Source organism: Trachypithecus francoisi, unplaced genomic scaffold (genome assembly GCF_009764315.1).
Source record: "Trachypithecus francoisi isolate TF-2019V2 unplaced genomic scaffold, Tfra_2.0 Lachesis_group4, whole genome shotgun sequence".
NCBI lineage: Eukaryota > Metazoa > Chordata > Mammalia > Primates > Cercopithecidae > Trachypithecus > Trachypithecus francoisi.
In genome coordinates this window covers 18,009,234-18,023,965 of record NW_022681469.1, presented here as the reverse complement: position 1 = coordinate 18,023,965, position 14,732 = coordinate 18,009,234, and the positions used below count along the sequence as shown (strand labels likewise).

At 36.8% G+C, this 14,732-nt stretch overlaps 1 protein-coding gene across 5 annotated transcripts in view; it reads right to left on the bottom strand.

Moving 5' to 3' along the window:
• Positions 1 to 14,732, bottom strand: part of BRAF (B-Raf proto-oncogene, serine/threonine kinase) — a 197,250-nt gene that overhangs the window by 94,065 nt on the left and 88,453 nt on the right. For all 5 annotated transcript variants that reach the window (XR_004432742.1, XM_033192268.1, XM_033192265.1 and 2 more), the window contains exon 3: positions 8,620 to 8,880. Coding sequence is in view for 4 of the 5 variants with exons in the window: in XM_033192268.1 (XP_033048159.1) it covers positions 8,620 to 8,880 (261 nt within the window). In the remaining variant the exon portion in view is untranslated. The remainder of the gene's footprint in view (positions 1 to 8,619; positions 8,881 to 14,732) is intronic.

Below are 14,732 nucleotides of genomic sequence, written 5' to 3'. Positions count from 1 at the left end.
GTGCTTCTGGTGTCATATTTAAGAAATCTTTGCCAAACCCCAGGTCACAAAAGTTTTCTGCCATGTTTTCTTCTGCAAATTTTAGGTTTAATTTTTACTTTTCATTCCTTCTGAGTTCAATTTCCTTTATACAGTAAACCTTCTTGGACAATTCTTTCAAGCAGAGCCTATGAAAAGTAAACTCTTTCTCTGGAAAGGACTTTATGGTGCATTTGCCCAAGTTAACCTAATTAAATTTATAGCTTAGCTTAGCTGAAAGATTTACAGGTACCTCTCAGTACATTGGGTATATTATTCTAGTGTCTTCTGATTTCTACAGCTGCCATAAAAAAAATTTCCCAGACTAATTATAATTATTTTCCACATAATTTTTTCCCTGAGTGCTTTTAAAAAAATATTCTTTGGTTTTATTATGTCTACACCAGATTCAAATTGTTTGTCCAACTCAGAGACTGTGCTTCCTAAATCATTAGATTTATGTCACTTGTAAATGTTAGCCCTAATTTATTTGAATTTTTCTCTACTCATTTATTTCTATTCTTACCTTTTGGAACTCCTTTGAGATATATAATGCTCATTCCATTTTTCATATCGCTTAACCTCTCTTTTATATTTTCTATAGCTCTCTTTGCTTTCCAGAGTTCACTAATTCATTCTTTGGTTGGGTTTAATCTAGCTTTACCTTGTTCACTGAGTTTTTTTAAATAAATATTTGAATTTCTATATAACATTTAAACATTTCCTCTGTAATTTGCTGTAACGAACTTGATACACTGAAATTTAACTTAAAGTGTTATCTTGCTATATCCTCAAATGAATATCAGTATGTTCACTCTTTTTTCCTAGAGACAACTGTTTCTTTTGAACTTTCTACATTTCTTTTTTTCTATGTCAAGTTTTCCAACTCTTATTATAAAAAAATTTCAGAAGGAAAATCTGAACAAATGGTACAATTAACATCCAAATTCTTTCTTAGATTCTAAGATTATCTTTTCATATTTGCTTTTTCTCTTTCTCTGCATGTTGATTTCCATCACACCATTTGAAGTTTCAAAGTAACTGACAGAGATAGAAATGAAATAGTGGTTACTTTTAGTGAATTGGAAGGGGCACAGGAGAAAGTCCTAATCCAAGCAAGAATACTTCATAGATGACGGGGTTTAAATCAAGACTACCTAAAAGCTCTACTTAGTTCTTTCTTAGGAGTCTAACCCTGCTGTTTTTAAGTCTGCTAACTCACTGATGGTAGACTGTTTCCTTGCATGTCTTGTAACTTGAGATCTTGAGATCGTCAGTAAAGCATTATCTCTGTGAATTCTATGAGACCTAGATGGGCCAAAGGAGGGTTTGCACTGCTTCTGTGCAGTGCCTGAGTGCTATTACCACTCAAGACCAGTTATTATGCCCACTTCATGGCTTGAGGGTTCCTAGACAATGTAGGTAGTATAAATCTGAATCCCACACAATGATTAGAATAGGTCCATAGTTAAGAAGTCACAGGAGAAACTTTAGAGTACTGTCAAAGACAGTCAAGTTTATTGTTACCTTTATGTATTCTGGTGAATAGATTTCATCCTTTCACTGAAGGTAATGTCCTTCAAAGGGTCAGTTTTATGTGAGAATCTGGGTTCCAATTACCTTTGTGACACAGACTGAAGGCCCAGTGTTGTATCCCCACACACTGATATTCACATCCTTTGTTACATAGTGACAAACTGGCCCTGAGGTCACTACAGCAGAGGTCAGCAAACTTCTTCCATAAAGAATCAGAGGTTTTGTAGATTACAGCGTGATGTACAACTGCTCAACACCGCTGCTAAAGCACGAAACCAGCCACAGACAACATGTAAACAGATTAGCGTTGTCGTGTTCCAATAACATTTTACCTACGGACACTGAAATTTTAATTTTAATTTTTTTTTTTTTTTTTTTTTTTTTTTGAGACGGAGTTTCGCTTTTGTTGCCCAGGCTGGAGTGCAATGGCGCAATCTCGGCCCACTGCAACCTCCACCTCCCAGGTTCAAGCGATTCGCCTGCCTCAGCCTCCCAAGTAGCTGGGTTACAGGCATGAGGTACCACACCCGCCTAATTTTGTATTTTTAGTAGAGACGGGGGTTTCGCCATGTTGGCCAGGCTGATCTAGAACTCCTGACCTGAGGTGATCCACTCCCCTCAGCCTCCCGTGCTGGGATTACAGGCATGAGCCACTGTACCTGGCCAAAATTTGAATTTCATGTAATTTTCATAGATTATGAAATACTATTATTCCTTTAATTTTTTTTAAGCATTTAAAACTGTAAAATCCATTCTTAGTTTGCAAGCTATATAAAAATAGACTGCGGGTTACATTTGTTGAAGGCTATAGTTCAGCAATACCTTAACAGATCAGCCCTTATGCTTCTTTGGTTTTTTCAACTCCCTTTTGTTTTCACCCTCTAAAGGTTTTTACACTTAAATAAACATATTTTATTCAGCATTTCTAGTTGCGAGAGATATTTCTAGACCTACTAGAATACTCCAATGTGGTACACATAAAGAATAAGTAAGTAATATCACAGTTTCCTACATCTTTCCTTTTCTCAATTATAATACCTCTCAGAAAAACCTTCAAGTACAAGTCTTTTTACAGGCTGCTTTGTACTACATGGTGTGTCTGTACCATGATTTACACAATCATTTCTCTACTGATGACATTCTATATTTTTTTCTCATTACAATGATTTAACAAATATCCTTGTATAAACGTCCCTATATATTGGTGCTTTTATGTGCTAAATTCCCAATAGTTGGAGTACTGACTTGGAAGATACAGTTCTTGTAAATTTTGACAGATACTATCAAAGTGCCTTCCAATAAACTGTGCTACTTCACATTTCTATCCTTAACTAAGGGAGTTTTCTCACTAAATCCCTGCCAATAATAATTTCTATTTTGCCAGACAGATTAAATGATGATCTCATAGTTTTAATTTGCACACTCACAACTGACTGCATCTGAACAGTGTTCATGTGTTTGACTGTTCATTTGGATTTAATCTTATATGAATTGCCTATTGATATCTTTTCCCTATTTTTCTACTGGGTTTTGTCTTTTTCTTGTCAATTTTGAAGTGTTCTTTGAATATACAGAAGACTATTTACTTGCTCTTATCTGGGCACCAATGCTGTTTCCAAATTTATACAGACTATTGACTTTGTCAAGGTTTTTTTTTGTGTGTGTGTGGGGGGGGCATACATAATTTAGAAATTGTATTTAATCAATCTGTCTCTTACAGCTTTTGAGCTAATTAAGTTTTGATTAAGATAGTGACCTCAACTCCTAGATTTTACACGCAGCCTACTCAGTCTACTAGATTTTTCTTGATTTACATTTTTTTTTTTTTTTGGTATTTAATCTCTTGATTCTGACAGAATTTACTTTTGTAAGCAGTCTAAGATGTTGGGCCCAATTTTGTCTTCTTCTATATATGCCAGCACCAAAAATTAAATAATGCACCATCTTCTTACTGACTGAACCATTTTTTCATATAACATTTTCTGAAAATCTGGGACCTATTTCTAGATACCTATTATATTCTACTGAAATAATTTTCAGTCCCCAGATACCCAAAGTGTCTTACTTTTAATATTAGCTTGGCTATCAACTTTCATTAGATCTTTAACGGCCCCGATCCACTGCCTTCTAGCCCTCAGTTTGCCAATGAGAAAACTATCCAATTTTCATTCTCCTGTAGATTGCCAGTTTATCTTTCTGAAAGGGCTTAAGATGTTCTCTTTCAACTTTCGAATTATACAGCAAGCATCCAGGTCAATCTCTGTTTTTGTTTTCCTGCTGACAGTCAGTTGCCCCTATCTATATGAAGGCTGGTTTTTGTTCAACACAGGAAAATTGTCTTGTATTATGTCTGTGAATACATCTTCCCTCTATTTTTGTTTGCTTCGTTTATTAAACAGAAGTTGGAACGTTTGCTCTCTTCACGTCTCTTATCTTTTCTCTCCTATTTGCCCCCTTATTGCGTATCTTAAAAGGTATGTCTTTAGCTTTACTTTCCAAAATACGTATTAACTCCAGCTATCCTAACATTTGGCCTTTCTGTTTAACAAAAGTCAACAATCATACTTTCAATTTTCAAACTCTGTGGTCCTCTGACTCAATTTCTGTATCAAACTGATTTGGCTTCGAGAATGAAGTACATCCTGAGCTATAATATTTTTACATCTTCTAGTTGCTTTATTTCTTGAGTTTTTTCTGTTGCTGTTGGTGTTCTAGTCATATTCATAAAATAAAAAGTAGATTGATTTGGTGGGGACTTTCTCCTGCACAGTTGTAGAGGTCCAACAAATGGCAAGTGGTTTGTTACGTTGACAAACTCTGATATTGTGGTTTATAATATATATTTTGGTCTTCAACCCTTTGGCCTTCAACCCTAGTTCCAGGCACAGAGCTCCTAAAACTTGTAATTTCCTGAGTGATCAGGGTGCCAGGTGCATCTTTTGTTCTCATATTTGGTCTTTGACTTCGGTTCCTGACACAGAGCTCTGAATCCCTTGGAATTTCCTAAGTGATAGGAGTATCTTTTGTTCTAATGAGGTAACTTTTGGTGGGTTCCTGAATGGAAGGTGGTCAAAAGAAAGGCCAAGCTATGATGTGAAGTCTGGAACTTTCAGCCCCATCCACCAACCTCCAGGTGGGAAGTCCTGGAGATTGGTCTAGTAAATATCACACCTATATGATGAAGCTTCCATAAAAATCACTGAAATGCAAGGTTCCTAGAGCTTCCAGGGTGCTGAACATTTGGAGGTAGTGGAAGGTGATGCTCCTAAAGAGAGCACAGAAGCTCTGCATCCCTTCCCACATACCTTTCCCTATGCATTTCTTCCATCTGGCTGTTTGTCTTTTACCTCTTGTAACATCCTTTATAGCAAACCAGTAGACGTAAGTGTTTCTCGAAGTTTTGTGAGCTATTCTAGCAAACGATAAAAGATTAGAAGATGTGGGAATCCTTGATTTATAGCCAGCTGGTGAGAAGTGTAAGTCACAACCTGGAACTTGTGACTAGCATCTCAAGAGGGCACAGTCTTGTGGGACTGAGCTCTTAACCTGTGGGGTCTACGCTATCCCTGGGTAGATAGTGTCAGAATTGAGTTAAATTGAAGGCAACTTAACAACAACTGGGTAGAGACACCCAGTTGATTATCTACAGAGAACTGGAGATTGCTTGGTGGGGAAAAACAACCCCACACATCTAGTCACAAAAACGTGTTGTGTACTAGGAGAAAGCAGTTTGTTTTCCAGACAGATTACTAATGGGTACAGAGGTGAGAAGTCTGGTATATTCCAGACGGAAGCAGAGTATTATTTTACTCCTGGGTAGATTAACCTTTACTTTTTACCCCACTGGATTTCTCTGAGGTTCAGAGACATCTGATGTTCTGTTCCACCATTTAAACACACACAGCAGTCACACAGAACTCTCCAGGCAGAAATTTTGTTTAGAAAATGACTTTTAGAGCTTTTTTCATGGAATAAATGCTATAAATTATTTGTTCCATATATACAGAAGAGGAACTAACAGGATCCCCCTGTTGTACAATTCCAGAAGGCAGTATTCACATCTCTATGGACATGTGCAATGTAAGGCTATACCGGGGACTCAGGACTCAGCAACTCATTATCAGATGTCTCAAAATATCAGGCCAGGACCTTTAAATTTTTTTTTTAATTCAGAAATTCAGTGTTTTTAGTTGAATCTGGTTTGTTTTGGTTCTCCACAGGACTCACAACTAATACACACCTTCAAAATATTCATATTTACATCACCTGCTCGATTTATGAAGACACATGACTTTGTCTTCCTGCCAGAGCAAGACCTTCAACTAATTAGTCTGATGACTACCCAAGAGGCAAATCCACTTCTTTGTAATCTGCTGACTATGCTATCTGCGTCATCAGGATTTTGCTAAGAATGGCTCCCTTCATGTAAGACTCTAGCTCCTAGTATTTTGTTTGGTTTCCTATTTTGCGTATTTATGTAACCACTCATATAGTTTCCATCTTCCAGGAATTCTTAAACATTTCTAGTTCTCTGACAAAATCCTATCCCGTTTTATTATTCTTTTTACATATCTTTACTATCATTTCAATGAAATTTCTGGAGAGGAATAAAGACATAAAGGCAAGTGCTTAGTGTGCTATCTTGGTCTACAAATCTAAGTCCACTTTAAAAAATATAATCTCATTCTTCGTACTTGATTTCATTTGCTGCTAGTAGGTTCTACTAACCTTTGTTCCTGAGTGTTCAGGACAAACAGAAGCATATGTATTTTGATGGAGGAGTGGTCATTCACTACCACAAACAATTTTACTTAGAATGTGAATTATCCTGGCTGAGAAGATATATGTAAAGTCCTTAGCACAGAACTTGGAACACAGCATGGCAAATGCTCAAACAGTAACTGTTAATGTCAATAAAAATTGAGGGGAGAAAAGGAGAGGAAAAGAGGTAGCTAAGTAAAGGGTTAACAGATTCAGATAAAAGAGAGAATGGCAAAATAATCTTCTTGGAAGAGTTTACTACCACAAACCCATTTATTGACGATTCATAATACCTTTTAAGTTCACGATATACAGTTTTTCTGAGTATTGAATATGAATTGTTAAATTGGGAGTATGATGGACAGGAACAAGTTACTTATTTAATCTAAGCCTAGCCAGAATAATTAAGGTAAGCCTAGTCAATTGCCCAATAGTTATTCATTTATGATCATTTTACTTCTTTGAAGAGTCTCAGTTGTTTTCATTTCTTTTTAAAACAGAAATTATAAGCTTTAGGGATACTTGTAAATTTCTCTTGTCCTCTCTCATAAATATGAGGAGGCTAGTTAAACTTTTTTTTTTTTTTTTTTTTTTGAGATGGAGTCTCGCTCTGTTGCCCAGGATGGAGTGCAGTGGTGCAATCTCGGCTCACTGCAAGCTCCACCTCCTAGGTTCATGGCATTATCCTGCCTCAGCCTCCCAATTAGCTGGGACCACAGGTGCCCGCCACCACGTCTGGCTAATTTTTTTGTATTTTTAGTGGAGAGGGGGTTTCACCATGTGTTAACCAGGATGGTCTCATCTCCTGACCTTGTGATCCGCCTGCCTCGGCCTCCAAAATGCTGGGATTACAGGCATGAGCTACGGCGCCCGGCCGGAGGCTAAACTTAATCATTAGGCTGAGAAATTTGAAAGGCTCCAACAACCCCAATTTTACATCTGTATATAGAAACTCACACAATTACTAAATTTAGTGGAACCTGGAAGGAACAAGAATACCATGATGAAGAGAAGGGAAACGCCTAGGACTGAAGAACACATTTCCTACTTTCCCCTCATGAATACAGACAATAAAGAATTAATTTAAGATCTACTGGGGATGGGATATTTGCCACAGTTTTGTTAGGCTACCTCAAAGATAGAATATCTATTCACAGATAATTCATATGTTGACATTCCCCTTTAAATGGGGCATCCCTGGAAAGATATGCTTAGTAATTCACCATCTTAACGTGGGAAAAATAATTTTAATTTCATTCTACCCAACAGAAGAGAAAGGGTAGGAGAACTGGATTTGTTTTATAAATTGATTTGTAATTCTGTACAATGAAAAATTAGAGTCCATTTTTTACAACCAACTTTTGTCTGTACATGGAAAAAGGGCAGAAAAAGTATGTCTGATGGTCATACTTTTTATTCCCTGACAATAAACGACACCTTTAGAAAGCCATATTTCCTAAGATAAAAATTTACAGGCTGATAACTTATAACTCCATTAGTTTTCTAAACTCATATGCAGGAATTCTTAACTTCTGAGGGTAAAATGCCTTTATAATAACATTTTTTTCTTCAGTCAGAAAGGAATTTTTGGAATATTAAACAATGACCAATTGCACTTTTAATTTCTGATGTCAGAGAAAAAAATGAAAAATTTTGACTTCAGTTGTATTTGGAAATGAAATTTTTTTTATTGTCAAAAGTAACCATAGACATTTAAAAAGCAGTGATGTATACAGATGGGTTACTTAAGTCTACTGACAATATTTGTTGACTTAAGGATTATAGACCATCCACAATAATTCCACAGATTTCTCTTTAAATGCTTTAAAAGTTACTTACAAGGTACACTGTTCCAATGGTAATACTCATTTTCAACAACCAAAAGTTAAGTAGATGAGGGGAAACATATCAATCACACTGAAAGTTCAACATCCGATAATATAACTCAGAAAGGAGATTTCTCAAGGGTGAAGAATGAATCTTACCTGACACACATTAGGTAACGAACAAGCTCAAGTCTTAAAATCCTGATTTATTTTAAACTAGTGCTTAGACATGACTGTGGTTCAAGTTTGGCAGACAGGTTTAAATGTCAAATCCAACACCAGAGACAATACAATTTATTTCAGTTAAGGAATATACACTTTGCCACCAAATAATTATGTCTTTTTCATTCCTGCATGACATGGATGCCTCTATTTGCATGACCTCTGAGTATTAAGTAATAATATATTAATTTTCAACAACTGATCTGTCTGAAAAATACAAAGAAACAGCAAAATGGTGATATTAAAACTGACTCACCACTGTCCTCTGTTTGTTGGGTAGGAAGACTCTAACGATAGGTTTTTGTGGTGACTTGGGGTTGCTCCGTGCCACATCTGTGGGATTTTGAAAAACTGAAAGAGATTGTAGCACTGAAAGGCTAGAAGAGGAAGAAGATGTAACGGTGTCCGTTGATGCAGAGCTAGAAACAGAAAATTCAGTTCCGTTCCCCAGATATTCCAATAACCGTTGTTCTCTTTGTTGGAGTGCATCTAGCTTGCTGGTGTATTCTTCATAGGCCTATAAAATAAAGTAGACTTATATTCAATCTGGACTTTGTCCTGACATTAACAAAAGATAATATAAAATTTTAGCCTTTGCTTATAATCCTTTTACCAGCTGATAGGGTTTTAAGTTTCAAATTACAAAATAAGTCCCAGAAATACTATAAATGAATACTTTCACCTTTAAATGGATAAATTCTTTGTTATTAGACACTACACTATATTACACCTGATAAACGTGACCTATGCATATGTGATATCTAGATGGTCCATGAATAATAAAAAAGCACAGTATTTCCAATTTTCTGGTCGACTTATATTTACCTTCCAAACCATGTCTAACATAAAACACTGTATCAAGGATAAGTGTTCCTCCCATTAAAAAAATTATTTTGTGCCAGAAAAGTTGTAGGCGTATAAATTCCATTTGTTCTCTCTCTCAACAGAAAAAGAAGTTGAAAAGTATATGAGGTATTAAAGAAGATTTGTCCAAAAAAACCCCAAAATTTAGGACACAGTACCAGCCAGATCTCACTGTTAGCACCAAAACCTCCTCAATAGGGTTTAGAAAATGTGTAACTGCCACATTCTTTCTGAAATGGCTATCAGTTAAAATACTTTATTCTTCTCAGTATGGCTCTTTGATGACTTCTTTCCCCACCAAGTGCTGCTTAGAGATTGGAACTTGTATGCAAAGCCGTAAGCCTTGTGAAAAAACAAAAACAAAAACAGAATTGTATTTGAAAATGTGGATTATACCCTATAGCCAAGAAATTCTGGGGCTACTATCCATCAGGGTATCTTCCTAGAAGTTTCATTTGACAAAGGCTACAAAGTCAAGCAACCATACAAGATATCAAATTTTAAAAGGACAGAATGACACTGAACAAATTGGAATATACAAGTCCATAGTTCTTTTAGGCATTGGTAATCCCCTCACTCACACCATGCTCTACTATTTCTACCTATCATCTCATATAGATGCAATACTATAAACATTTATGAAAGGGAGAAGCAAAGATTTTAAAATGGCCTTTCCCGTCTCTTAAGGAGTTTACCATTGGGCAGTGGAGTAGGAGATAGTTGTATTTTTATTTGTGTAACTGCTGTACATGAGAAAAAAACAATATTCTTGACACAAGGTAATGAGGAAGGAGGACGGCCTTGAAAGGTTTGCATTTAGATAGACGAAGAAAGTAGGGAGGAGGGAGTCCTACATATAGGAAAAATTCTGTAACAAAGTTTGTTTTTTTCTGAAACACAGGCAAGAAAGTTTAAGACACAGGAAAAACTAGATTGGTATAGCTCAATGTCATACAATACCTGGGACATAGCAAAGGATCGATATATGTTTGTGAAATTTAAATGAAGCTTTAGCAGCATCCTTGTTTTCTTAAAAAAAGAAAGAGAAATTTAAATGAAAAACAGGTAGAGAAACAATAAGGCTGAAAAGGTGAAAGGGATTAGACTGTAGAGAGTATATACACCATGCTATGAAGTCTGAACATAAAGGAGCAAGAGAGAATTACAAAATGTAGAGGAGAATGGAAGAGAAATTTCATTTCAATAAAGGACACAGGACCCCGCTATGCTGCATCTTACCACATAATTTCAAAGAAAATAAGGGGGGTGGGGAATAGTAACAAGAGCTGTTGAGGTAAGAGATTTAAACTTCATCAAAAGGTCTTCTTTGGCCGGGCGCGGTGGCTCAAGCCTGTAATCCCAGCACTTTGGGAGGCCGAGACGGGCGGATCACGAGGTCAGGAGATCGAGACCATCCTGGCTAACACAGTGAAACCCCGTCTCTACTAAAAATACAAAAAAAACTAGCCAGGCGAGGTGGCGGGCGCCTGTAGTCCCAGCTACTCAGGAGGCTGAGGCAGGAGAATGGCGTAAACCCGGGAGGCGGAGCTTGCAGTGAGCTGAGATCCGGCCACTGCACTCCAGTCCGGGCGACAGAGCGAGACTCCGCCTCAAAAAAAAAAAAAAAAAAGGTCTTCTTTGTTTACAGCCTGCTAGTTGCCCTACCTAGACCGTTTCATAGCAGATCAGGGCATTATAAACAAATAGATTCCAAATTTTCTGAGCTGCAATTTGGTTTAGCTTTCAGTACCAAGGCCTAATTACTTAAGCATACTTCTCTCAATACAATCTATTTATTGAGCCTTCAATCATTCAGTAAATATATACTAATATATGTGCTTGGCACTGTTAAGGCTCAGACTACAACCACAAATAAGACAAACACAGTTCTCACTCTTTGAAGATCACATAAATGCAGTCTGGAACACAAAGGTTCTTCCTGCATGGATAAAATATTCTTATTTACTGTCACCTGAGCAAGTACAGTTACTATATAAAATAAACCTTAGGAAAAGTAATGAACAGAACAATTTTCCAAACATATTTCCTTACAAAAATGTTAGCCTTAATTTTTGAAAGTATACTGATCCCTCCATGACAGATTATAAACTATCACTTCACCACATTTATCAATAGCTTTTCCTTTGGTTAAGTATAAAACATCTACTTATTCCATCTCTCCCCATCCTCAAAGCTGCGATCTACTAAGGCCTCTGGCTCATTTTACCTACTACCCTTGCTGCATTCAGTATGAACTCCAATTACTCTTTTGACACTCTGCCATAGATTTCTCTTAACCTCTCACCTCTAAAAGCATTTATTTCCATTCTATCTCCAAGACCCGGAGAAGCATCACAGTCTTTACCAAAGAAATAAAAATGATGAAAAGATCTCAATTTAGAACCTCACACACCCCAGAGGCACACATACTTATCCTAACTTCTTAAATGTCTATCTCACTATATTAATCTGCTCAAGGTCAACATTAATCTCTCAAACAGTTGCTAAGATTTGGCCACTGTTGTCTTCCTTCACATACTTTGTGGCTCACAATTGCAACAATGCCATTGGTGATATCTTAGATTTTCTGGCTAATTCTTGTTATTTTATCAACTAGTTTGCCAGATACAAATTTTGGGTAAATCTGACCATTCAATTATTCCATTTTTTCCTGTCAGGTTACCACACACTGCTGGAGAAAATAATAAAACTAGTGTAATTAATTCCATGACCAATTCATGGAACTTAGATTTGCCTGGTCCTTCACACTACTGCCTGAAAATCATGCTTGTTTTTAACATCATATTATAGTCACAACAGTTATTCTAACCTTCCGAATTCTTCTCTGGATCTTAACTTCATCCCTCAACTTTTAATTCACTCTGAAAATAACATTACCTTCAAATCCACTCTGAAGATCAACGTCATCAAATGAAAAGTTTACTCTACTTCTTTATCTACATAATTCTCCACATCTTTCCCCATTCTTCTTCTACTCTCATTTCAGTGCTAACATTGGGTGTTTAGGGCCTTAGTCTACCATTCCCTCAGTTTTCTCTCATATCATCTACTTTTCCCTTTTCCTCTGTTTTCTCACTCTATTAATATGAGCAAGCCACTCCAACATATGTGCAAACCTCAGCCACAACCACCACCACCAAAATTCTTTTGGTTATTCAAGATGCTGCAGATACCAGATACCACTTCTTCAGGAGACAATTTTCCAAAAACCCTATTCCTTCTCATCAAAACTCTACTTATTTTTCAAAAAGTCTAATTCTAAGCTCTCTTTGCTAAAATCCAGAAGAGGTATCCTTTCTCTTTATTTCCTTTAGAATATTTTATCATACTCTTCTTTGTATGGCAAATTTTTCTCAACTTCAAAATAATTTTGTGAGGATTAAATGAGATAATACAAGTAGAACAAATTATTGTAGAGACTACAACATAGCAAAAATCCAATAAATATTTGTATTAGTAATAATTGATAACCTGGGAGGCAGAGGTTGCAGTGAGTCAAGATCACGCCACTGCACTCCAGCCTGGCAACAAGAGCAAGACTCCATTTCAAAAAAAAAAAAAAAAAAAAAAAACCAGAATCTAAGAAGACTTAATATCATAAAATGACAACACTTCCCAAGTTGATCTACAGATTCAATGTAATCCTTATTAAAATCTCAATTTTTTTTTTTGTAGAAACTGACAAGCTGATCTTAAAATTCATATGGAAATACAATGGACTTGAAATTATCAAAACAATCTTATAAAAGAAGAAAGAAGTTGGAGGACTTATACTTCCTGATTCCAAAACTTACTATAAAACTGTAGTAATCAAGACAGTGTAATAATATTGGAATAAGGACACACATATAGAACAGAATAGAACAAGGTGCAACTAGTAAATCCATAAAGGCAAAAAGTAGATCAGTGGTTGTCAGGGGCTGGAGGGAATGACTTCCAATGCATAAAGGGTTTCTTTTGGGAGTGATAAAAATATTTTAGAATCAGATAGTGGTGACAGTTGCCCATTGTGTAAATACACTAAGAACCACTGAATTACACACTTTTAAAAAGTGAATCACATAGTATGTGAATTATTTCTCAGTAGAACACGAAATAAAATCTTACATTTACAGTCAATTGATTTTTTTTTTTTTTTTTTTTTTTTTTTACAACGTCGGCAAGACAATTCAATGAAGAAAGAATGGTCTTTTCAACAACTGGCGCTGATACAACTGAATATCCACATGCAGAAGAACGAAGTTGGGCTACTACCTCACAACATAACCAAAAACTAACTCGAAATAGGCCAGGCATGTTGGCTCATGCCTGTAATCCCAGCACTTTGGGAAGCCAAGGCAGGAGGATCACTTTTCGAGGCCAGGAGTTCAAGACCTGACTGGGCAACATAGACTCCATCTTTACAAAAATTAAAAATAAAACAAAATGGGTCATATACCTATTACATAACTGTGCACCCCCATTTTCCTAAGAAATAGTTAAATTATTTTTTTCTTTCCTCCTCCCCACTACTTCCTACTTAGCTCTTTAGAAATGCAATTATACGCCAGGGGTGGTAGCTCACACCAGTAATCCCAGCACTTTGGGAAGCCAAGGCAGGCAGATCACTTGAGCCCAGGAGTTTGAGGCTAGCCTGCGCAACATGGTAAAACTCTCTCTCTACAAAAAATACAAAAAACTTGTCTGGGCATGGTGGCATGCACATATAGTCCCAGCCACCCAGGAGGCTGAGGTGGGAGGATCGCCCGAGCCCAGGAGGTAGAGGCTGCAATGAGCCAAGATCATGCCACTACACTCCAATCTGAGTGACAGAATGAGACTCTGTTTTAAAAAAAAAGAAAAAAGAAAAAGAAAAACATGAAGGAATAAAAGAAATGCAATTATGACCTTTTATCTCCTTTTCACCAGAGACTCCCTACAGGGCAAGCTGATCTAACTATGTGCTTAGACAATCCAGAGTGGAACTCTCACCCACCAGGAGGTTGCCTCAAGAGGTAATAGTTGATCTACAACCAAAAGTATGCCTGCTAGAGTTTTCAGCCACCTCTGTGAGGTATTTTTGCCCATGAAGCCACCAACGTGACTGCCTGAGAGAGAAGGCACCGAAGGGTATATGCGGATCTTCCACCTGCTCATTTCTGCCCCCGTGTAGGCACCTTCTTTAAAAGCGCCCACTTTCTGCTCCAACAGGGAAGCAGTACCTTTAAGGCAGGAAGCCTGTACTTCTTTCCTTAAGCTAACTTTGGAATAAAAAAGTCACTTTATACTAGACTTTGCTCTTATTAATTGGACTCTGCAGGCCGCAAGCAACTAAACCTGTTTTGGCTATATAACCAATACTATAAAACTCTTAAGAAAAAACACAGGAGTAAATTATCCTGACCTTTGATTAGGCAATGATCTCTCATATATGATATACCAAAAGCACAGCAACCACAGAAAATAAATTGGAATTCCATCCACATTTAAACTTTTGTACTTCAA